We start from the raw sequence: 24,566 nt of genomic DNA, 5'->3' as shown, positions 1-24,566 counted from the left end.
CAGCCAGTGTACGGAACTCCCTTCCATAATCGGCTGCACTTCATTGCTGGATCTCGTAGAGTCTGTCTCCCATGGTCTCCCCAAAGTACAGATTTGGCATGTTGCGTCACGTCACATGGTTAATATACTGCCACAATTTTACAATACTGTCATCATAGTGCCCAATCCTAGTAGGTGCTCTTATTAGCTTAGCTCAGCAAGTTTTTTTTTATAAATATATATTAACTGTTCATTGCAGATGCACTTTTGAAATAATAACAATGTTGCAGTAGGCAAACTAGTTGCACTGGTTTGCACTGGTGATAGGTAGTTTTTTAATGTATTATTAATATTTAATAATACAAGGACCTGAAGAACCAGTTCAAAAGGGCAAGTGAGGACCTGAAGCCGGGGCTAGCAGAAATTTGCGGTGTCCTGAGGAAGAAGTTGCTAACCCTCAGAAGAGCAGAGTAGCATAGGAGAAGGGCAAAGGAAAGAGCCAAAAGACGCACTGCATTCCTAGCTAACCCCTTTGGGTTCACCAAACAGCTGCTAGGCCAGAAGTGGAGCGGCCATCTAACCTGTGCAAAAGAGGAGGTAGACTCATACCTCCACGAAACATACAGTGATGCAGTAAGGGAGGAGGACCTAGGAGAATGCAGAGACCTAATCAAGCCACCTGAGCCAACTTGTGAGTTCAATAGCAATGCCCCCACCTGGAAAGAAATGCAGTCTGTGGTCAAGGCTTCAAGGAACAACTGAGCACCTGGACCCAAATGGAGTACCTTACCTCAGTGGTTCCCAAACTTTTTCTGCTGTGCCCCCCTTTAGTAGATGAGAATATTTTTCCGCCCCCCTACAAACGCATATTGACCAGTGGTGTAGTAAAAAATATATAAGTGAGGGTTTGCGAGTGTAAGTTGTTGAGGCTGCAGTGTTCTCCGAAACGATAGGTGGCGATAGGGGGCAGTGGAGAATATAAACCCCTGCAAAACCGGTGAAAGAACATTTTTACCTGACGGTACACCAGGCATCAAAATAAATAAATATATACACACACCAATATATATATATATATATATATATATATATATATATATATATATATATATATATATATATATATATATATATATATAGGTCTATATAGATAGAAATATACATCTATATACATCTATGAACCTGCGCGAATGTTGGAGGCGTTTATATTAGCCGCGTCACATTCTTTGTAGTTTTGTCCGAAACGATATGTGGTGGTATAAAGAAACACTCCTCAAAAACAGGGGAATGAACATTTACCTGCCGAATTTTAATGTTGCTTTTGTGTTTCAGGTTTGAAAAGTGTTGGAATTTAGGCTAAAGTACATTAAAATGTTGAAATTGTAACTACCTCGTTACACAACAAATATCTGTCTATCTGAACAGTTCTCTTGTATTACGTTAACAAATACGAGCCTCTTGTAATTCCAGGACGAAACATGAGAGAACGTGAAGACGTTAACATTGGGCGTTTTGAAAATAAACCACCATTAAATAATGTGATTAAAAAGCGAATTATTTCAAATCATTTCGAGTATATGTATAAATATTTAACTTATTTAAGTTTAACGTGCTGGGAAATATTGAACTGGACCTTGAAAGTGACGTACAAGTGCTTTAATTCCACCTTAAACCTTTACAGCTTTTTGTATGAACCCTGCAAACATGACTTTGTTCATTGCGCTGAGGCGCGGCGCGCGCGAAGTTACAAAATTCGAGAGGTGCACAACCTCGCGAATCGTCTGCGTGCGAGGCCCTCGCGCACGGCCGGTGCCACTGCGATTACGTCATTTTCGCCGCGCGGACCCTCGCGCCGCTCGCGACCAGAGACCGTATACAGTCACTGCTTGCGACGCATCAAGTATAAAAGAGTTTTTTCACGGACACTCGCGCCGGTCGCGACGCAACCTTCCAAGCTTGTTTTACTTTCAAGCTCTGCGCCCCCCCTGCAATCGCTCCCCCCACTTTGGGAACCACTGCCTTACCTGGTGTACAAAAGGTGCCCCAAGCTCCTGAGCCGTCTGTGAAAAATCCTAAGGGTGATCTGGAGGAGAGGGATTGTCACCCACCAATGGAGAGCCGCAGAAGGGGTGTGGGTTCCAAAAGAAGAGAGCTCTACTACCATTGAGCAGTTCAGGACCATTTCACTACTCAATGTCGAGGGGAAGATATTTTTCAGTATCCTTTCCCACCGGCTATCAGACTACCTACTTCGGAATCAGTACATTGACCTTTCAGTACAAAAGGGTGGGATACCAGGGGTACCGGGGTGTCTGGAGCACAGTGGAGTGGCGACACAGCTGATAAGAGAGGCTCGAGAAGGGAAAGGGAGCCTATCAGTGCTTTGGCTGGACCTAGCTAATGCATATGGCTCTATACCCCATAAGCTGGTGGAGGTGGCACTGGAGAGGCACTATGTCCCAGGCAAGATCAAGGTCTTAATCATGGATTATTATAACAACTTTTACCTGAGGTTTTCTTCGGGCACAGTTACATCAGAGTGCCACTGGCTAGAGAAAGAGATCATCACCGGATGTACCATCTCAGTGATTCTCTTCGCCTTGGCCTTTGTCAGTACCAGGATGCAGATGGATCCTTCAGGGCTTGAAGAGGCTTACCACGTGGGCCCATATGCGATTAAAGCCAGAGAAATCCAGGTCTCTGGTCCTAAAGAGAAGGTGGGTAACTGACCGGTTCAGCTTCTTCCAAGCAGGCACCAAGATCCAATTAGTCACAGGGAAGCCTGTGAACAGCCTGGGGAAGATCTTTGACTGTTCCCTGAAGGATACAGCTTCCATCAGGGCTACCAATAAACAACTGGATGGCTGTCTAACTGCAGTGGACAAATATGGTCTCCCGGGGAAGTTCAAGGCATGGGTGTACCAGCATGGCATCCTGCCCAGGATACTATGGGCACTGCTGATTTAGGAATTTCCCAAGTCTACCGTGGAAGGGTTTGAGCGGAGGGTCAGCAGCCACCTCCGACGCTGGCTGGAACTCCCTTGGAGTCTCAGCAGCATCGCCCTCTATGGCAACAACAACAAGCTGACCCTACCAATCAAAAGCCTCACAGAGGAGTTCATGGTTGCCAGAGCAAGGGAGGTTCTCCAGTAGAGGGATTCGAAGGACCCAAAGGTTGCTCAAGCTGGCATTGAGGTGAGGACAGGCAGAAAGTGGAGGGCGCAAGAGGCGGTGGACCAGGCAGAAGCTCGACTGTTCCACAAAGAGCTTGTGGGATCTGTGGCTACCGGCCGATTGGGACTGGGAACCATATTAACAACCCACCTTGTCAGGCTTAGGGGCAAGGGAAGGCGGGACCAGGTCCAACTTGAGGTGCGGGCTGGAGTCGAAAATCAGCGTGCAAGCCAGTGGGTGAGGCTAAGGCAGCAGGGTGCGTGGACTAGATGGGAGAAAGCCATGGACAGGAAAATCTCATGGCCGGAGTTGTGGAAGGCTGAACCGCTCCGCATAAAATTCCTCATACAGTCCATTTACGACGTCCTACCAAGCCCATCTTCCTGTGGGGCAAGGTGGAAGCTCCATTATGTACAATGTGCCAGGGCAGGGGAACATTGGAGCACATCCTCAGCAGCTGTCCGAAGGCACTTGGAGAGGGTTGCTGTGTCGGACGTGTACGTTGATGGCTAGTCGCCCACCCACGGACCATGTGTTCCGGTCAGAGAACAGCTGCAACTTCAGGTGATAACTTATTGAAAGGTTTATTTATTTCCAGGCATTACAGCGTGTGCGTGTGTGTGTGTGTGTGTGTGTGTGTGGTCTCTGCAAATTGAACATGTGCAGAAAAGGAGGAATTAGGAACTGTATAAAACAAATTCCACAATATACTAAATTATGCAGAATATACAGTAGTAATATCAAATTACACATTAAGTTACATTAACAATATATACATACTGACATAATTGCACTGAAGTAACATTAATGTGTTCAAGGAAACCAAATTACTGCAAATGGCAGAAGCGGTATTCACTGCCGTAAAGTCTAGAAAGACGACCGTTCACGTGAACAACTCGTGGCGCAATAGACATGGCAGCGTAACATTTGGGAGCTAAATAATGTCTCAAAATAATCCTAGAACAGTAGAAATAACACCACAGATCGAAAATACTGCTAATACAATCCCAAACCCACCTATTTATGTGGCTTTAAACCAAGGGATGAGCATTTAGCAAAGCATTTAGAAATGGGAATTTCCCGTTGAAATGTAGCTCGCGGTAAAATGAGCTCGCGGTTAAACCAAAGTTACACTGTTATGCTGTTTAGTCCGGTAACCAACACGAGCGGATGAAATACAACATAATTTCAAGTAGAAATGACATACTTACATTATCATCAACGCACACGTGCACACAAAGAACATTCAATTTCAACAACGCGCTGGAGCAACACAGCAAGTGTCCGCTAGCGAAGCACACTGAAAGTTAGTCATGAAAGCCCACAAATGCGTGGTGCGTCACAGCTGACGTCACAACGCTGACTCCAGCAGGGAGTTTTCCACAGTCGCTATTGCTGGCGCCACGACCAGGTGCTGAAGGCAGTGGCTGAGTGCATCCACTGTGCCATTGACTGCAGCAAACAATCGCAACCACGGAGGCACAAGATAGCATTTGTGAAGGCTGGGGAAAAACCTCCTCCCCAACCAAAGGCCCAAACAGGACTCCTGGGAACAGCAAAAGACTGGCAGCTGAGGGTGGACTTGGGAAAACAGCTGAAGTTCCCTGAGAACATCATGGAAACCAGCCTGAGACCAGAGCAATCAGAGTTCTCCAAGCAGGTAATCATGATGGAGCTGACGGTGCCCTGGGAGGAGAGGATGGAGGAAGCGACAGAGGCCGCTGAAAAAGCGTTGTGATGGCTGTGGATCCAGAGGGACAAGGCGTGGATGAGCGCTTCTTGGACACAGGCCGGGAACTGATCACTCCCGGTCGGGTCGCCTGGATGAGGGGGTCTGAAGTTGAAAGACCTGAAACCCCCTGTGACCCCAGATACTATCACTGATGATGTGTCCAAGATTCCACATCAGAAGATGTATGAAACAACCAAATATTAATATTTTACTTTATATAAAATAGTTTTAAAATATTTTTTGTGCAACACCTTTATATTTTTTCTTATTATACAGTAATATTTATAAATCATTTGCTTTTTATTTGTTTCTTTACTACTGATACAATCAACCCAATGATTGATGATGCAGGGGGCACCAACCAAAATCTCGCCTAGGGCACCACATTGGTCAGGGCCGGCTCTGGCAACGAATCACTGCTGATTGGGCCTGCTCCGCCTAGTGCTGACGCTTGTGCCTCTTGTGGTAGCCGGAGGAGCCGCATCCAAGCCAGCCCTGACACCCCAAGCCCTGTAAGCTAAGGGAAAGATCGATGTGGGTCTCATTAAAGGATGTGAGCCAGTGCACATCTTTCCCAAATCTGATTACAGACCCAAACAACACCAATATCCATTGGAAGCTGAAACCATGGAAGGCATCAGGCCCGTTTTCCAATCATTATGAGAGGCTGGCAAGATCTCACCAGTAAGAACTCAATTTTCCAGCTAAAAAGCCAGGGTGAGAGGAATGGAGATTTGTTCAGGATTTGCAGGCTGTCAATGCGGAAGTATATCCTAGAGCCACAGAATTTCCAAATCCTTACTTCAGTGTAGTTGATTTTGCCAATGCATCTTTCAGCATTCCAGTTAATACATTTATCTTTTAACCACATCTGAGTCCTCATTTATTTACAGACAAATTTTTATTTAAATAGTTGAAGAATGAAGAATTAATAAGTCAAATCACAACCTAGCTAATGTTACATAACACTATAAGCTATCAAGATAGCAAAATGTTAGGTGTAAAGTAACAGTTACAGAGTCCTAGCTCCCAGATGGTAGTGTGAACTTCCACTGGCTGTCCCTTGTCATCTTCAAATACCGAACACCAAATAGCCAAATAGATCATTTGTGAAAAATATAAATGACGTAATTCTTACACTGTTATTTATTAATTGAATGCTTCTAGCACTTATTTGGTATTGCACTTATTGTTATTAAATATTATAGTTGTGCTCATTTTGCATTTCCTTCTAAGTATCAGCATATAATCCTGTATCTAGTAGTATCCTAGTTCAGTAGTTCAGTTTGACTCTAACTTGTACTAACTAGGTGTCACGGTGGGGAGGCCGGGTCACCACCAGAGGGCACGTGTTCCCTTTCGTGATCACTCAACACATGCCCCCGAGCACTAAACCACTCCTACCATCCCGTTCACCTGAGTACTAGCACCTGTTCCCCATTATGTTGTGCACCCTTTTTATTCCCGCAGGATGTTCGATCCAGCGCTGCATATTGCCCCGCTGGAGTATCCACGCTGGACCTCTCTCTGCTGCTGCTACCTTTGCGTACTCGTCCTTTACCTAAAGTAGTGCTAACTAGGGCTGGCTAGTTAACGGCTAGTATATGGCTAAAAACTATCACAATATAAGCATTTCATATCGGTCGATATCAATTCAATTCAATTTTAACAACAGAGGCTGCAACAAAGTGCTGAACACTGTAGATATACAACAGACATATAAAACACAGAATAGAACAGTAGACCAATAAAATCATACCAATTAAATAATAAGCAATAAACATTAAAAAATAAATTAAATAAAACCATACACAAATAATATGCAGGAGTAAAAATTATGTTAAATTAAAGGCCAAGGAATAAAAGTGGGTTTTGAGGCTAGTTTTAAAAGTGGACAATGAAGAGGCCTGTCTAATAAAAACTGGCAATTCGTTCCATAATTTCGGAGCCGCCGTTGAAAAGGCTTGATCCCCTCTGAGCTTAAGCCTGGACCTCGGTACCTCCAGGAGTAGCTGATCAGCTGACCGGAGGCACCGTGTGGGCACATGCAGATGGAGGAGCTCAGAGAGGTAAGGTGGGGCGAGTCCATTTAAGGATTTAAAAACAAATAAGAGAATCTTAAAATGAATTCTAAAGTGCACAGGCAGCCAGTGGAGGGAGGCCAGAATGGGAGTTATGTGCTCCCTCTTGCATGACCCCGTCAGTAGCCGGGCAGCTGCGTTCTGCACCGACTGGAGACGTTCAAGGGAAGACTGGCTGACTCCAAAATAAAGTGCATTACAGTAATCCAGCCGAGATGTAATGAAGGCATGGATTACTGTTTCAAAGTGCTCATGTGCTAAAATGGACTTCACCTTCGCCATTCGCCTTAGGTGATAAAAGCAGGACCTCACTACTGCGCCAATCTGGCAATCCAGTTTAAAATCGCTGTCCATTTTAAAACCCAAGTTAGAAATTACTTTCCTCTCATACTGCTTCAGGGGGTCCAATTCCACAAGGGTGTGGGCTCCACAGAAACCGCTGGGACCAAACACCATTACTTCTGTTTTATCTTCATTAAAATTTAAAAAGCTTACAGACATCCAGGCTTTAATGTCCTCGAGACTTAAGAGAAGAGGCTTAATAGAAAATGCATCTTTCTTTTTCAATGGGACATAAATCTGGGTGTCATCAGCGTAGCAATGGAAGGCAATGCCATGTTTTCTTAAAATGGAACCCAGTGGGAGCAGATAGAGGGAGAACAGTAGAGGTCCTAAAATAGAGCCCTGTGGAACCCCATATGGCAGGGGAACAGAGGAGGGTTTACAATTTGCCAGCTTCACACACAGGGTTCTACCTGACAAATATGACCTAAACCATTCCAAAGCCACCCTGCAAATGCCCACTAAATTCTGCAACCTAGAAATTAAAATGTTGTGATCCACTGTGTCAAATGCTGCAGTGAGATCTAACAACAAAAGCATCACATGATCACCAGCGTCACTGGACAGGAGGATATCATTAAAAACCCTAATAAGTGCTGATTCTGTGCTATGACTTGTTTTAAAACCAGACTGAAAAACCTCCAGGATCTTTTGTTCATCCAAATAGGATTTCAGCTGGGCATAGACCACTTTTTCCAATATTTTTGAAATAAAAGGCAACTTGGAAATGGGCCTATAATTAGCCAGAACTGTGGGATCAAGGCCAGGTTTTTTAAGCAGGGGATTTACTGCTGCAAGTTTAAAACTTTTGGGAACACCAGATGATAAACTGCTGTTAATAATGGTTAAAACCTGATGCCCTATACTGGGAAAAACCTCTTTAAAAAAATGAGGAGGCACAGCATCATATGGTGATCCTGAAGGCTTTATCTGGCCCACCACATCTTCCAGGTTCGACAGAGTCACCGGCTCAAAAACAGCCAGGCTTTGGGCAGTGTCAGGTGGGTCAAAGGCAGGAGCTGTTATAAGAGCTCTGGCAGTGACAACCTTATCTATGAAAAATTGCAAAAAGTGGTTACACATTTCAGGAGAATCTTCCAAGCAGAGTGGCAGAGGGGCCCTTAGAACAGAGTCAATGGTCTTAAACAGTACATGTGGGTTATGCTGATTTGTGATTATAATTTTGGCCAGATATTCCCTTTTAGCTTCTTTAATGATGTTTTGATAAGAACGCCAGGATTCTTTTAAAATTTGAAATGAATCCTGCAGTTTGTCTTTCTTCCATTTGCGCTCGGCTCTGCGGCACTCCCGCTTTGCTGCAAGAGCTGTCCACCCTGAACCAGGGCTCAGGTTTAACTCTCGGCTGTCCGGATTTTAAAGGAGCCACAGAGTCCAGAATGGTTTGGCAGGAGGAGTGAAATCTAGAGCTAAGCTCCTCCGTATCAATAGGTACTGAGTCCGGACTGTCTCTAATGCAGTAGAGAACTGAGCAGCAGTGAAGGGGTTAAAGCTCCGACAGAGCCGAGCAGGAGCACAAGATTGAACAGATTTAAAATTTAGCTCCGGATAAAACCACGTCAAATAAAACAGACATATGATCAGAAAAGCCACTGTTACACACCTCTAAGTTTAACACAGACAGACCATAGGAGAGAACCAGATCTAAAGTATGTCCATGTTCATGTGTGGGACCAGACACCCACTGATTAAAAGAGTCCATGATGTTTAAAAATTCCGTTACCAGTGGCTTATCAGGACAGCACACATGTATGTTAAAATACCCGACAATAAGGATACGATTGTAGTTCGGCATCTATCCAGCCAGGAACTCAGAAAAGTCATCTACAAAGTCCTTGTTGTATTTAGGGGGTCGGTAAATGACCGCGCACAGCACCGGGTCAGTGCGACCCACCTCATATATAGTCGCTTCAAAACTGGAAATTGAGGATGGCATAGCGCACTGTCTACATTTAAAATCCTTATTGTACACAGTCGCCGTTCCTCCACCTCGTCCAGACATCCCCGGCGAATTAAAATAATTACAGCCAGTCTGTAAAAGTTCAGCCAAAGCGCTGTACTCACCCACACCAATCCAAGTCTCTGTCACACAGAGAAAATCCAGATTTTGAGCGCCGAAAAAGTCCCTCAGGATAAAAGTTTTGTTTACCATTGATCTGGCATTTACCAGGGCAATCCTGGTTGGGATTCGGGCCTGTGGTTCTGCAAGTCTTGGGGCCCGGGGCAGCACCTTCAAATTTTTGTGAATTACCCCGTGCTGGCGGAGCCGAGGAGAGCAGGTGCGGTGGGGGAAATAGTCCCTGTCAAATCCGGCGACAGGCACCAGAAAAGAGCAAATGGGCTCCACAAAACATCCGATCACAGCAGGTGGAATACACAATCCCCTATTCATCCGACGACTGGACAAAGAGCCCGACAGGCAGATCTTTAGCTTCACAAGCTGACCGCTACGTCTACCGCGGCACAGGTAAGATGGGATACCCAAGAGTAAAGTAGATCGGGTTTTCTGTCCGTTGTAATCACATGCACCTAGATGGGTGACTATATTTTTAATGTCCATGAGAGATTTACGGTCGTACACCAGTACAGAATTACTTTGTGAAAATCCAACGCTTAATAACAGCAAAAACACAAACCAAATTGTAGGTAGCAGACGACCAGCCAAACTCACCGGCGCCATCTTGCTCTGGTATCGATAATAATTTATTTTTTTTACTTATTTAAAATAAGGACTAGGAGAAAAATATGCTACATTTAAACATTTTATTTCAACATTATTTAAACAAGTTTCATGCAAAAAAGCTCACATGCTGAATCACCCTCCAGGGAATAACATGTTTCAATTATGTGCAGTGTTTTGTAAACATAGGACACATTAAAGCAAAACTGAGGTAGACATTACATCTGTAAGATAAAAAGCAAACTTGATAGCCAACACAGTATTAATGGAAATACAAAACCAGTATAGAAATATGAACAGGTGATGCTTAAGTTAAAGTTAAAGCTAAAGCTAGAGTTATTCTTAATCTAATCATAACTAATAATTCCGCTCCCATTCCACCCCCCCCCAAAAAAAAAAATTCCTCTCCTAATTAACCGCAATAAAAAATTTGAGACGACAGTACAGCTTTAGAAATGCAATAAACAATAACATCTGGGTGGTACGCTAACAACAGCTAGCGCCGCCACAGCGGGCGGAAATTATCAAACAGTTAAGCCCGCTCACTAAGAGGGAAGATATGATTGGTCAATTTTGCTGTCATTTGAAACTGGTATTGCACTGAATTATAACTGCCAGGCCCTCTGTAAACGAACAGCGGGCCCACCAATCACCACTATTCTGCGGAGGTATCACAGTCCTGATAGGGGGAGACACAGGCTTCCACTTAACCCCTCACCTTCAAACACAGATTGAATAGACATGGTTGAATAATTTATTTGCTTATATTTTTGTAATTGTTTAGATGTTGATTGTCAAACTGTAAGTAAAATTGGATAAATTATAATATATATATTTATGTTTTAAGAATATTTTTAGGCCCTCTGAGAGGGCGTAGAGGGCCCTGACGGTTCCCCACTGCTATGTGGTATGAAATAGTTTGGGCAGGAATGATCCCTCTCAAATTTTTGTATGCCCCGTCCCCTGAAACACAGGTTTTGGGACAGAGAATGCACAATGATCCCTCTCACTTTCTTGAAATGATCCCTCGAAGTGCAACAGCTCGGTGGCAGAAATGGACTTTCCGTCTCTTTAAAGACTATGAAAAATCACTTGGAGTGGATGGGCTGGTGAAATGTTAAACTTGTTGGAAATACATGTATGCACTGAAAAATTGTGTTGGAAATGTATGAACCCATCGTTGTGAAACAATAAAACACCGAAAACCAAAAAACCCAGTTTACCCCCGCTTTCATGTAGTGTACTGGGATACTGCTTTTCCTGATCTTTTGCCCTTGTTTTTGTCAGCAAGTGTGAAAAGTTCACCTCGCTCATGCTGCTTTCAGTCTGCTCCTCTTGAACGTATACACGGAAGTAAGGCAGAAGTTTGTCGATGTCACATCATGACGATATCAGTGATTGGTCAAATTTGCGGGAAAGTTGCAGTGATTGGCTGAAGTTGCAACACCGCCCTGAATTCACAGGGTTTGCTTGAATTTGCGTTGAAGTTGCAAATCGCAACATTGTGAAATTCTGGGGGGTCTGATTGTAAAAGGAGGTAGTGAAAGCAGTCAAATGACTGGCTTTCAGCGCTTCTAGGTATAGGTATGTTAATGAAGCTCGGCGTTTCTAGTGTTAAAGCGGAATCTTTGCTCTGGTTCATTTGCCAATGAAAAAATATATATAGCGAACGTTCTATCGAGCGCATTTTCTATTGATATCGATTACGTGTCTATTGTGATACATATCGTTATTGTTTTATCGCCCAGTCCTAGTGCTAACACTGCCTGTTTGCAGTGTTCTTTGTGTTTGCCTTTTCTATAAAGCCTATGGATAATAAACTTCCTCAGTTTCAACCCTCAACTCTGGCCGCTTCTGTCCCCGTGTCTCAGACGTCACACTGGAGATAAATTCTATGAGAAGATGAGCACTTTTAAAGTCATTCTGGACAAGAGCAATGAGGAGATCTTCTTCTCTGAATTACTGAGTCACATGTTGCTCGTTATACTGTTTAACTATTTCAAACCGGCAACCACAGACCTTGTTGCTAAGTATTGCTGACACTGTTGAAAGCATACAGAGTGTTCTTTATTACTGATTGGTTTCAATGGTTCGATCTGGTTAGTTTATATATAATTATTCTTAGGATTTGCCCTCTTGTACCTTCGCTAGGTTTGAGTGTTACTGGATTTCTGCCTTGGACTGTCCTTGACTACCCTTTTGGATTACGTCTGTTTGGCTGTATTCTCTCTGCTTACCACTGTGTTACAAGACTGCCTGAGTCAATAAATTCATACACTGAAGTCTGCAAGCGTCTGTATGTTCCAAATGTACCCATCATCACATCAAAAGTGTGTGCTTTGTTCTGTTCAGTCTTGAAAGTTGAGTAATCCAAAATGGTGGTACCACTGAACAAATGTGGCATCTGTGTATATATCAATGGTGGTAATAACTGTGCATCAAACATTGTTCCAACAAGACAGCAAAGAACAAGGACAGCATGAACATGATGATGACTGGCGAGCTTGTGATTGTGGCGATTCTACTCGGAATCCCCCGAGTACTATGGAGAAGAGGCAAGCCCCCCTCCGTCCAACTACTTGGAATCCGCTAAGTACTATGGAAAGGAGGCAAGCCCTCCTCTGTCGATGTACGCAGAGGAGGAAGAGACATATTGGGAGGGGGATGACATCAGTCCACTGCCCTCGGAATACTTCATCGAGACGGTGAGAGACCGAGGTGAGCAGCACCCCCAACCCGAGAATTATCCCCTTCCTCTATCGGAGGACAGTATGGAGTTCCTGGTAGACAATATCTCAGAGGGTGCCAGCATGGAAAGTTACTACTCCTTAGAGGAGGAGGAGGAGATGGACGCACAGGAAGAAGAACTACCTGGTCCGTCTCCTGGGGGTACCACCCGAAGGTATCACATAGAACTCTCCCTCCAGAGGCAACAGACAGAGATACGTGCCCTTCGACTGCGCCCAATACAGTGGCATGTCTCTCGGTGGCGCCTTCAAGGACTGCAAAACCCTCCGCCAAGCCTAAGGCTGGTGCGGGTCCCCCAGTGGCAAAAAGGGAACTGCACGCACCCCTATGGAGCCGAAGGGCGGTGTGCAGTCTAGGGATCCCGCTAGGGCATCGAAGGGAAAGCCACCAGTTCCAGCACCTGCAGCCCCAGGACTGCAGATTCAGTCAATCGCAGGGCTTCAGGCATGGAAGCCTGGAAGTTTGATTTCATTTGTGCCCGTACCTGTGTTTTTGTCTGTCCCTGTGTTTCTCCCCAATCCTTTTTCCCTCTTGTGCCCTTTGTGTTCAATGTTTCTCTGTATGTATTTGTAAATGTCCCTGTTCTGTCCAACGTGTTTTCCCCTGTCTTCCCAGGAAGGGTATTCTTGGCTGCTTCATGGTGAACTCCTTACCGCTGAGGGCGGTGACTCCGAGAGGTGTGCAGTTCCGGCAGCTCCAGGTCTGCCCATCGGTGTAGGTCCAGGGCTTTACAGCTGTGCTGGGCACTCCGGGAGGAGTTGCCCTTTGGGTGGGGGTGGAGGGGAGGGTCTGTCATGTTACAGCCCCGGACCCCTCCCTTTGGGCTTGTGTTCATGTTGTCTATGTCTAGTCACGTCCGTATATGTGGGTTCGTGGTTGTGGTTGTATGTATGGTGAGTGTTCTCACATGTTCTCGTTCTCACGTGTCCCGTGCTCATCTTTGTTTTGAGTCAGTCAGTGTGAGTCTGTTACGTGTGCTACATGTTACATGTCTGCTATCGTTATAGTGAAAATCTATCAATAAACGTGCATACTGGAGATCGACTCAGCATCCTGCCCCATTCCTCGCCTGTGACACTATAAAGTACACATAGTTAACAAAGATAATTGGCGCTTGAGGAAAAGCAGTTTGTGAATGTGTTTGTAGCTCCACACTAGTGGATAGAAACATTTGCCTTGCATCTGCATCTTTTACCAGAACTGATGGGGTTTCTGTTCATGAAAAGAACACTGGAGAAAGTCTGTTACTAGCATCAGTGACATTGGGTCTGATTTTTTATAAGACTTTTCTGATGTCACTGTACACAGTAGTACACTACTGCGCTATTTTCAATAAACGTCTTTTTGTGTTAAAGCAACACATCGGTCATGGAATCTTCAGAGCTCCTCGTTATATCTGAATAGTATGATATACATATAGCGAACAAGAATGCAAATAAATAAGTTGGAGGTCAAGTACCATGAAGCGAATTTTGGTGACTAACTATAACGTTTTTCTAAAACTTCATAGTAAGCAAGCTGAATATAATAAATTCTCATTCAAAACAGTAACACATGATCAAGCTATTAATAGTTTTTCAGATTCCTCCAGCTTCAAATAGAAATTTTCTCAGATTACAAAAGAGAAAATGTAGACTTGAAGTGGTAATATGAACATTACATATTAAAATGAAATTGCCAGCCATCTAGCATTCCAGAGATATTTTAGTTATTTATATGAGTCTATTATCAGACCTCTCAGCTATATAAGATTTGATTCACCTTTACCAGTGACAGTTTCACATAAATATATATTTTAAATCTAATCCGAACTCAAACCATGAAAGAGAAATCATGTCTTGTGTTAAATGAGATATATCAACTACAAAAAAATGTGCAATAATGGTGAAAAAAACCTAAGATTTAATGGCTATTACTGTCATTATCAATCACTAATTGTCAGTGTCCCAGGTTTATTTTATTTTATTTTTGTAGTGAGTTTGTAAATGCTCTTTGAATAGGTATTTTTAAATAATCACATTCAGAAACATTCAACGTTTAGCTAGATTAATTTACATGGTTAGACATCAACAAAGATATTCTCTATATTTCGGAAAATACACAGTCAGTACTGTGAAACCTTGATAACCCTGATAAAATGTTTACACTGATAAAATGTATAATCTCAACAATTTGGGAGTCTTACCCTCCAGTTTGAAAATGGTGTGGTGCTGCCTGCAGTGCACAGATCCAATAGCATTTCCAGCACAGTTCATCCAAAGTCCCTGGAATATCCACGTCGCTGTAATAACGGAAGACGCCCTACTTGTGCTCTTCCACTCATTAGATACTGTGGCTCCAAAGGTAGCACCCAAGCCAACTAATCCAGCCAACAGTGCCACAATTTGCCTTACTGACATTATTTAGACGGAGAAGTGAAACGAAAATCTTGACAATTCTAAATACACCATAGAGAATAAAATCCATGAAGCAAAAAATTACAATATAGATATGTTACAGATTAACCAGGTTGCCATCTGGTTGTCTAGTTTCATTTTACTGTGCAAAGTAAAAAGAAAGAGCTAGGACTGTGTAAATGGGCACAAATAGAACTGTTAGTGATTTAAAAGAATGAAACCATGTTGAGAAACATATTTATCTTTTCATCCATGTTTTGTTAAGGGAGGACCTGTCAAGTGCAACATTAACAAACTCAAAAACAAATCGGTAAGCCTTAAAATTTTGATGTGTGACAAAGTTCCTTACTAGTCAAGCTGCTCTTGGTAATAATTTCCAAATATTTAACCAACCTTTTGAGCATCCAAAGAATAAAAATAACTGTACATTGCAAAAATCTGCCACAGTCTGGAATATTCTTTTAGATTACAGTTTCTTGCAGTTATAGTTATATAAATGACAAAAAATTTGTTGAGTGTGTCTCAACAAAACTGAAGGTCCTCAGAGGCATAAGGTTTGAATATCTCTATTCTAGTATAAGATTTGTTCCTGTCAACATCCAGATTTTATGATGAGAATACACAGAAAATAAAATTGCTGAGAGAGGAAAGATAGTATATGGATGTGTCCCACATTGCACTTATAAAATCTTAAATATCCGGAGTAGACCCAACCACGATTTTACAGAAGGCAACATGGTGAAGTGTTTAATTATGCATACACTACATAAATATTTTCTATGGTGTCACACTGACAACACATATCTGTATAAGTACCTCATATAGTTTCTGTACTTTTTCAGTTACTAATAACAATGAACGTAGAGAACAATTTTAAACAATATAGATAGATATAATAAATAGACATTCTAAACAAATGGACTATAACACTAACATGTTTGCAAGTTTATGTTAAGCATTTACATATCATGTGATATGTACATACAGCAAATGCAGTTAATTTATTATACAGCTGCAGAATCTAACAATTCACATAAAATATTTTAAAAATTTCTAAACCATGTTTATGTTCTTGTACATATTTTATATAGTGTCTTTTGTAATGTATATATTTGGCCAGTATACTGCATTTTGGTTACAGATTTAATAAGTAGTCAGATAAAACACATTATGTCTGTGGACATCAGTAAAACCTCAATACCTTTAACAACACCAGATTTGTCAGTCAATCCATCCACTCAAGACATAAACCTGATAGTTAATAATGATGGATAATTTTTTTATGAAGGGAGTTACTGAGCAAGTACAATGTAAGTACAAAGCACAAAAGCATTCATCTGTCTTGACATCCTGTTCTTCATTTTATCATTTAAATATATTAGCAAGTTATGGATTCATATTTCTGAATATGAAAAATCTATTCAATAATTTTTGTCTGGATAGTCTGAATAACATTTTATATTCAAGTTTGCCAATGCTTGTAGGAGATTTGATAAACAAGCAGAATGTTAAGGTTCAAAATAATACAAATAATTCTAAATGTCCTGTACAGTAGGCATCAATACCTGTTTTCATTAGATTATGCATCACCAGAAATCATAACAAATTATGACTTTGTGACAGGTAAGTCATAACTGTGGATTAGTTTTTGTCATTTCCACATTTGCACACCACTGACTGCTGTGAGTTCTTATAGGGCCTTTTAGTGGTTTTCCATTTGGTATATGGCTCTGTATTCAAATCCATCATCAAACGTTTGTCGCTGTTTCAAAAGATGGACTTATATTGTAGACTTATATACCAGAGTACCTTTGCTCAGTTTGGTTCCACTCTGTGATGGGTAGCAAGTGTGATGAGCTGGAACGTGTAGCTTGAGCTTGAAGGAGTCCCAATCACTGATTGGTAAATGCAAGCGTCACAGTATCAAGTCACGTAAGCACAACTGCCATTTAAAAAACCCCAACTACAATAGCTTTTTAATGTTACTGTTTAACTGACAGACAGGCCTGAGTAGCTAGAACCGTTTACTATTTACCTCAAAAACTATAGCTATAAAGGTTAACTTTGACAGTTGATTAACCAACTATCTGCGTTAAGATAGTTAACCACCCTATCTTAACTGTTTATGCAGATCAACAAAATCTAAATAGTCAGTCTTTGATTGTCTGCTAAAGTTTATTTTTGAGTGTTCTTTTTCTGATTGCTTTTTTGCAGCCTCTTTTCGATGAATTCATGTAAAATCAATACTGAGCAACAGGTACATTGGAACATGAAGCTCTTTCATTGTGATTTTTTGCTTATATTAACCTCACGGGGGAAAACACATGATAAAAACAGCAATATAGCGGACACTAAACTGACTGAATGGAAGTAATTACGTACCCTGAACAAACTGTCAACATCTTGTCAGATTGTAATCGCTCATGTCCAGAAGGTGTATTTCTTCTGTAGCAATGCTGTGATGATGAATAAAGAAGTCGCCGCCGATACTGTCGTAGTTGTCAATAATAAGCACCTAGGTCTTGCTTGAGAGAGGTCTCTGGGCAATGTGAAATCTTCCTCTCTTGAACGCTGCATCTTCACACATTATATATGCGATTTGTTCAAAGAAGACTAGGGACCGTCTGTGGTGCAAAGTAGCGTTGAAGGATGATGTCCCAGATGTGCTCGAATGGAGTGAGGTCTGGGAAATGGGCAGGCCAGTCCATAGCATGATAGCATGCCTTCATTATGCAGGAAGTCCTGACACACTTCAGCCACATGAGGCCTAGCATTGTCACACATCAGAAGGAACCCAGGACCTACTGCACCAGCATATGGTCTCACGATGGGTCTCAGGATCTCATCCCAGTCCCTAATGTCAGTCAGGGTACCTCTGGCAAGCACATGGAGGTCTGTGTGCCTCCCCACACTATTACTGACCCACTGCCAAACCGGTCATGCTGAAGGATGTTGCAGGCAGCAGAACATTCTCCACAATGTCTCCAGACTCTGTCACGTCTCCAGACTCTATCATGTGCTCAGTGTCAACCTGCTCTGATCTGTGACGAGCACAGGGCACCAGTGGCAAATCTGCCAATCTTGGTGTTCTCTGGCAAATGCCAATCGCACTGCATGGTGTTGGGCTGTAAGCACAAGCCCCACTTGTGGACGTCAGGCTCTCATACCACCCTCATGGAGTCTGCTTCTGACAGTTTTAACAGAAACATGGATGCTGGAGGTCATTTTGCATGGCTCTGGCACTGCTCCTCCTGTTCCTACTTGCACAAAGGAGGAGTTAGTGGTCCTGCTGCTGGGTTGTTGCCCTCCATGTCTCCTGTTGTACTGCTCCATGCTCTGGGCATTGTTGACAGACACAGCAAACCTTCTTGTCATAGTTTTTATCCTGAATGAGCTGCACTACCTGACCAACTTCTGTGGGTTGTAGACACCGCATCATGCAATCTCTGTGGTGAGAGAATTGACAAAATGCAAAATTGACCAAAACATCACCCAGAAAGGATGAGAACAGAGAAAAGGTCTGTGGTCACCACCTGCAGAACCACTCCTTTATAGGGTGTGTCATACTAATTGTCTCATTTCTGCCTGTTGTCAGTTCCATCTGTTTCAAAATCAGTGTTTCTTCCTAACTGACCAATACACACACACACACAAACCATGGTCATTGTTTTCTAAAACAAATTCATATAATATTATGAAATTAACATCCAAATCTCAATTTGTAAAGCAGATCTTCCAAATAATGCACATTCAGAAAAACATATAATAAACTTAATTATTTAAAAGTATGTGAGCTCTTTTAGATAGTAGCTTGTGGCACCTCCATACTATGCATTTTTAAAATGCATTTTTTTAAAGTTTGAAAACTACACTGGAAAACCTCATAGGGAGGCAGCGTCAGTGGGGTCAGAAGCAGGAGCTGTGATGAGAGCTCTTGCAATGACAATCTTATAAATAAGAAAGTGCAAAAAAATGTTCACACATTTCAGGGGATGCTTCCAAACAAGTGAGCTGAGGGGGCTTAAGAACAGAGTCAATAGTTTTAAATAACACACGTGGGTTATGTCAGTTTGCCATAATGATGTTTGCCAGGTATTCTCTCTTGGCTTCTTTTATGATGTTCTAATAAGAGCACAAACAGGCTTTTAAAATCTGAAATGAAATGTGCAGCTTGTCCTTCTACTATCTGTGTTCAGCACTATGACACTTTCACCTTGCTGCAGGAGCTCTGTCCCTGAGCCAGGGCTCGGGTTTAACTTTAGGCTGCATAGATTGTAATTGAGCCATTAAGTCCAGTATAGTTTGTACAGAGGAGTGAAACCAGAAACTGAGCTCCTCCGTAACAACACAGGCTGAGTTAGGAGGGGGATAAAGGTAATCAAACGCAACAGAGATTAAAACTCCAGCAGAGCCGAGCAGCAGCACAAGTTTTAACTGCAGCACAACAACATCAAATAAAACAGCTATGTGATCCGAAAACCCACCAAAAGATCTCCAAGTTTGACACTGACAAACCATAAGAAAGAACAAGATCTAAGGTATGTCCATGTTCATGTGTGGGACCAGACACACACTGTACTAAATTAAAAGAATCAATGATATTTAAAAAGTCCTTCACCAGTTTCTCAGAACAGTATACATGAGAGAGAATAAAGGTCCACTCCAATCATAATCACCAATTCTTTACCTAATGAACCCGCCCCATCACATGACGCTGTCAATCACCCATCATCCTGTCAGTCATGCCGTCATTCATCCATGTTCCTGTCAAAATTAACCAATGTGCTTTGTTTTTACATAACTTTATTACAATTTTGATCTTCATCTCCGACGCACAGCCTCTCCGATTCTCTGCCTCTGCTTCTTCAGATCTCAGAGTGCCGTGCACTATAACATAGCTGATTGTCTGCCCCCTCACCATACCCATGATCCACTCCCCTAGTCTCACACACACACACGCATGTGCTTAAACTGTCTGACTCTTTCAGAATATGCTCTCACTCCAGCTAGATCTGCTTTCGTGACACGTCAAAGTGCTCCCTTATTGATTTTAGCGCATCCGTCAAAAAATGATTAACAAACGCTTAACAAAAAAACTTTTCACCCCGCCTCTCCAGCTCATCGCAGAATAGAATACTCAATACTCATCATATTCTGATGTATATTGATTTAATTTCTAAACCCGATTTCTGGAAGAATCATTCTCAACTGACCAATCCTGGTCAAACTTACAAGCTTTTCCCGCTGAGCCGGGGTCTTGCGCTGGACCATTTAAGACAGGAGGGTTCTTTTGGCAGAAAATCTTATGATCGAGAAGGAAACTCGAGAGGCTTTTATCCAAGCCTCTTTTCCAGAGGTCTCTGCCACACAGACTGACCCCTCACACACCAAGCCAACGTGTCCACATGGGCCCCAAATGTGATTTAACTGTGCAGTATGGGTTTTATCTGGGCATGGACTTAGAGCAGGCTTTTTGAATGGTTCTATTCGGACCCCAGTTTAGTTACATTTGTGGGCCCCACTGGGGTTATAAATCCTGGCCCCAGCTGGGTTATAGTTGCAGGCCCCAGTGGGTCCCACATGGGTATTATTTTTAATACATATCTTAGTTTTTTAAGCAAGCTGCAAAACAAACAGACATATTTACATAGTACATAATTTTATACCTCAGCTCATGCAAAAGAATGGCAGAACTGCATATTTCTCTGGCACACAAACATATGAATTGCATGCCATTTCAGTTTAACTTGTGAAGCAATTTTAATAACTAAATTCATTCAAAATGTTGAAGTTAAAGCAAAGTTAATGTACCTGCCTCTGATTTGTGGAATAAACCATTGGCCCAATAAGTGTAATTGAGAAATACAAATAATAATCCCAAAATGTCCAGAAAGAGAAACATCGATGCAGATGGAAGGGTGTTTCAAGAAAGAAAAACGGGTATGAAGCGATGGCGGTTGTCAGAGAGTACAGTATACGTTGACATTTTGCGACCAAACACGGAGCTAAGGATGCCAAAATTAGGTATAAAAAAACCCAACAAATTGCCAAATAATTAAAAGGCAAACTGCAACAGAATATGTCCATAACCACAAACAAAGCCACAGTAAAAGCTAGCTTCATTCTTTTTCAAAGGGAGCGTTTTTGAAGCACAATTGCTATTTTCGCCGTTATTTGATATTTCAAGTTTTGAACAAAGTAAATGTGATATCTTTGATGTTGTTTTATTCACTTGGATCGTTTGATCATTGATTGATGAAGTAATGTGGGTTTCATCAGTGTTGTATAAAGTATTAGAGACCCATACTTAGGGTTGCAACAGTATGAGATTTTCACGGTATGATAACCGTCTCAGAAAATACCGTGGTATCATGGTATCACAGTTTGTTATGTATATTATTAAAAGATATACTGACCCTTAAAGAAATTACAACAAAAGTTTTTTTTGTTCAATTAACTATTGTAGAAACCTGGAACTATTGTATACAAAATGTCTCCTTTAAAAAAATAAGCTGTACACGTACACGTTTATATAAATACTGCAAAATTAGAGAAACATAAATCATGGATTTCAGTACAATTATTTAAGTTTAAATTATTTAATATGTGATAAACTGAGCCTGGGTGAGTGTCTGATCAACAGCTGTTGTAAAGGTCCGTTTTACTGCAAAGTATGACCAGATACTGCAGAAAGAGAGGATTTATTTCTGACATGATCCTCACACTCAATTTGAAAATGAACGCATGTAAATTAATGGACACTTTCACATCCAGTGAAAGCAATGACCTTAGAAAGCTAGGTTTATACTTTCACAAGTGACCGTAGCACGCGACTCCGCAAACCTCGCGTAAATCTCCGCCACGTCACGTTCTTTGCAGTGTTCCCCATAACGATATGTGGTACTATAAAGAAACACCCCTCAAAAACAGGGGAAGGACCATTTACCTGACGAATTTTAATCATGTTGCTTTGTGTTTCAGGTTTGAAAAGTGCTGCAATTTAGGCTAAAGAAATTGTAACTACTTGGTTTCACAACAAATAGCTGTCTGACTGAACAGTTCTCTTGTATTACGTTAGCCTCTTGTAATTCCAGGACGAAACATGAGAGAACGTGAAGACGTTAAGATTGGGCGTTTTGAAAATAAACAACCATTAAATAATGTGATGAAAAAGCGAATTATTTCGAATCATTACGAGTATATGTATAAATATTTAACTTAATTAAGTTTAATGTGCTGGGAAATATTGAAATGGACCTTGAAAGTGACGTACAAGCACTTTAATTCCACCTTGTATAGGTGTATGAACCCTGCAAACATGGCTTTGTTCATTGCGCTGAGGCGCGACGTGCGCAGTTACAAAATTCGAGAGGTGCACGACCTTGCGAATCGACAGCGCGCGAGGCCCTCGCGCACGGGTGTGTTAAAAATTTGTTAAGTCTGAAGTAGAGGTCTGCACTCCCGCGGTATTCCCGCGGGTCCAGCGGGACCCGTCAGAATATCTTGCGGCGCGGGACAGAATTTAATTGTTACTGGCGGGAGCGGGAGTTTAATTAGTCCATGTGATGCGGGAGCAGGAGCGCATATACATGTAGAAAAATCCCGCAAATTAATAAATAGTCTAGATTATTATAATAACAACGCAATGATTTCCATGCATAAGGAACAGGACGAAAACAACTAATCATTCAGTAAGTAAGCAATAAACTAATTCAAAATATTGGCTAAGCAACTGATCACGTGAATATGAAGTGTGCGTCATTTTGATACAGAAATGGCAGAGTGTGTAGACGGTCAACCAGTTTCAGCTGTGGAAAATGAAATTAAAACAGGCGAATACACCACAATTAAGCTAACTACAGGAAAGTCTGATGTATGGAAGTCATATTCCATTGTAATTAATGGAGATGGAAATCGTCTACCATTTGCTTGTTGTGATAGATGTCAGAAAGTGTTGGTGTACGTCACCTGACGGCATGTGTTTGGACTGTGGTAAGAAATGGGACAGCGCGATCCATCAATATTGCTGTTTTAATAAATACATAAGAAAATTTCAAGTACTAAATTTAATTAATTCAATTCATATTAGGATTGCGGGTGGGGGCGACAAAATTGTGTATGTGGCGGGCGGGTGCGGGATTAAAACAAGTGATTTTTTGGCCGGAGCGGGACTAAAACATGCAGGTGCGGGTGGGAGCGGGATTAAAACAAGGGATTTATTGGCGGGAGCGGGACTAAAACAAGCAGGAGCGGGATTAAAAAAGCAGTCCAGCGCAGACCTCTAGTCTGAAGCAGTTTCTGCCATTCTCACCGCTGTGTGCTGAGTAGTTGAACCGGAGCAGAGTTGCGCATGCGCTGGTTTGCCTTTTACCGGTAATAAGCAAACGCACATGGTATGATAACCGTGCATTTTAATACCGTGGTATACCGTGAAACCGGTTACCGCTGCAACCCTACCCATATTTGAGTAAATGTACAAGTACTCTATAAAGAAATTGAGTAGTTTATTCTAAAATTTATTACTCAAGTACTGAAAGTAAAAAGTATTTTGTTTTGAATTATTTAAAGAAAGCCGTCAAAGTTTGATGATCAATTGTTTTTATATATCACTTACCAATCAAAGATGTCAAAGACCACAAATACAAGTGTTCTGTATGTACAAACAGGTAGCAACTTAAAAAACTGGGCTTAACACTACACAAAAAACAGATAACCTATGTCCTGCTATGTCGTAGGTTTGACGCAGAAGTACAAATTCGCCTTAATTTAGCTGAGAAAACGAGGTGCATTTTGGACGTAAAATCTGTTTGTCGGGTTCTAAGGGTGAGCCTACTGCCCTGCGTTTACCCTCAATAAATGCCCTTACCCTATAAAACATTCCACCTTGTAACTTAGCACACACAAAAATCAAGAGGTGCACAACCCTGCGGAGCCACCGCGATTGCGTCATTTTTGCCACTCTGCTGCTGCCTTCACTGAACACTTGAGTTTCGTAATCTAGGTTCACTCGACACGTCGTAACTGCCACAAGGGTCACCTTTGTGGCAGTTACGACGTGTCGAGTGAACCTAGATTACGAAACTCAAGTGTTCAGTGAAGGCAGCAGCAGAGTAAACGAGATGCAACCAGAGCATGCAGTTTTCTCATAAGACAGCCTGATCGCTTGACCCGGTGACAGCGCCAGCTAACGTTTATAATTGTAACGAGTAACTGTACAGCACGTAAAAAATGTATCGGAGTAAAAGTAATAAACTGATGGAAAATATGTAGTGAGGTAAAAGTGGAAGTAAGAGAAAAAAACAATACTCCAGTAAAGTACAGATACAGCATTTTAGTACTTAAGTACAGTAGTGAAGTAGTTCTACTTCGTTACTATACATCTCATAACCTAACAAATAAAAAGTATTTGTTATAAC

At 41.9% G+C, this 24,566-nt stretch overlaps 1 protein-coding gene across 5 annotated transcripts in view; it reads right to left on the bottom strand.

Moving 5' to 3' along the window:
- LOC143512127 (claudin-10-like) overlaps nucleotides 1-15,374 on the bottom strand; it is a 91,612-nt gene extending 76,238 nt beyond the window's left edge. For 2 of the 5 annotated variants that reach the window (XM_077002078.1, XM_077002077.1), the window contains exon 1: nucleotides 14,940-15,374. In XM_077002078.1, coding sequence (XP_076858193.1) covers nucleotides 14,940-15,153 — 214 coding nt within the window. In that variant the 5' untranslated portion in view covers nucleotides 15,154-15,374. The remainder of the gene's footprint in view (nucleotides 1-14,939) is intronic. The other 3 variants (XM_077002079.1, XM_077002082.1, XM_077002081.1) reach the window with 2 other exon arrangements.
- Nucleotides 15,375-24,566: the final 9,192 nt, after the last annotated feature.

The sequence above is a fragment of the Brachyhypopomus gauderio genome, chromosome 4 (genome assembly GCF_052324685.1).
Source record: "Brachyhypopomus gauderio isolate BG-103 chromosome 4, BGAUD_0.2, whole genome shotgun sequence".
Taxonomy (NCBI): Eukaryota; Metazoa; Chordata; class Actinopteri; order Gymnotiformes; family Hypopomidae; genus Brachyhypopomus; species Brachyhypopomus gauderio.
This window is presented reverse-complemented; position numbering and strand designations above follow the sequence as displayed.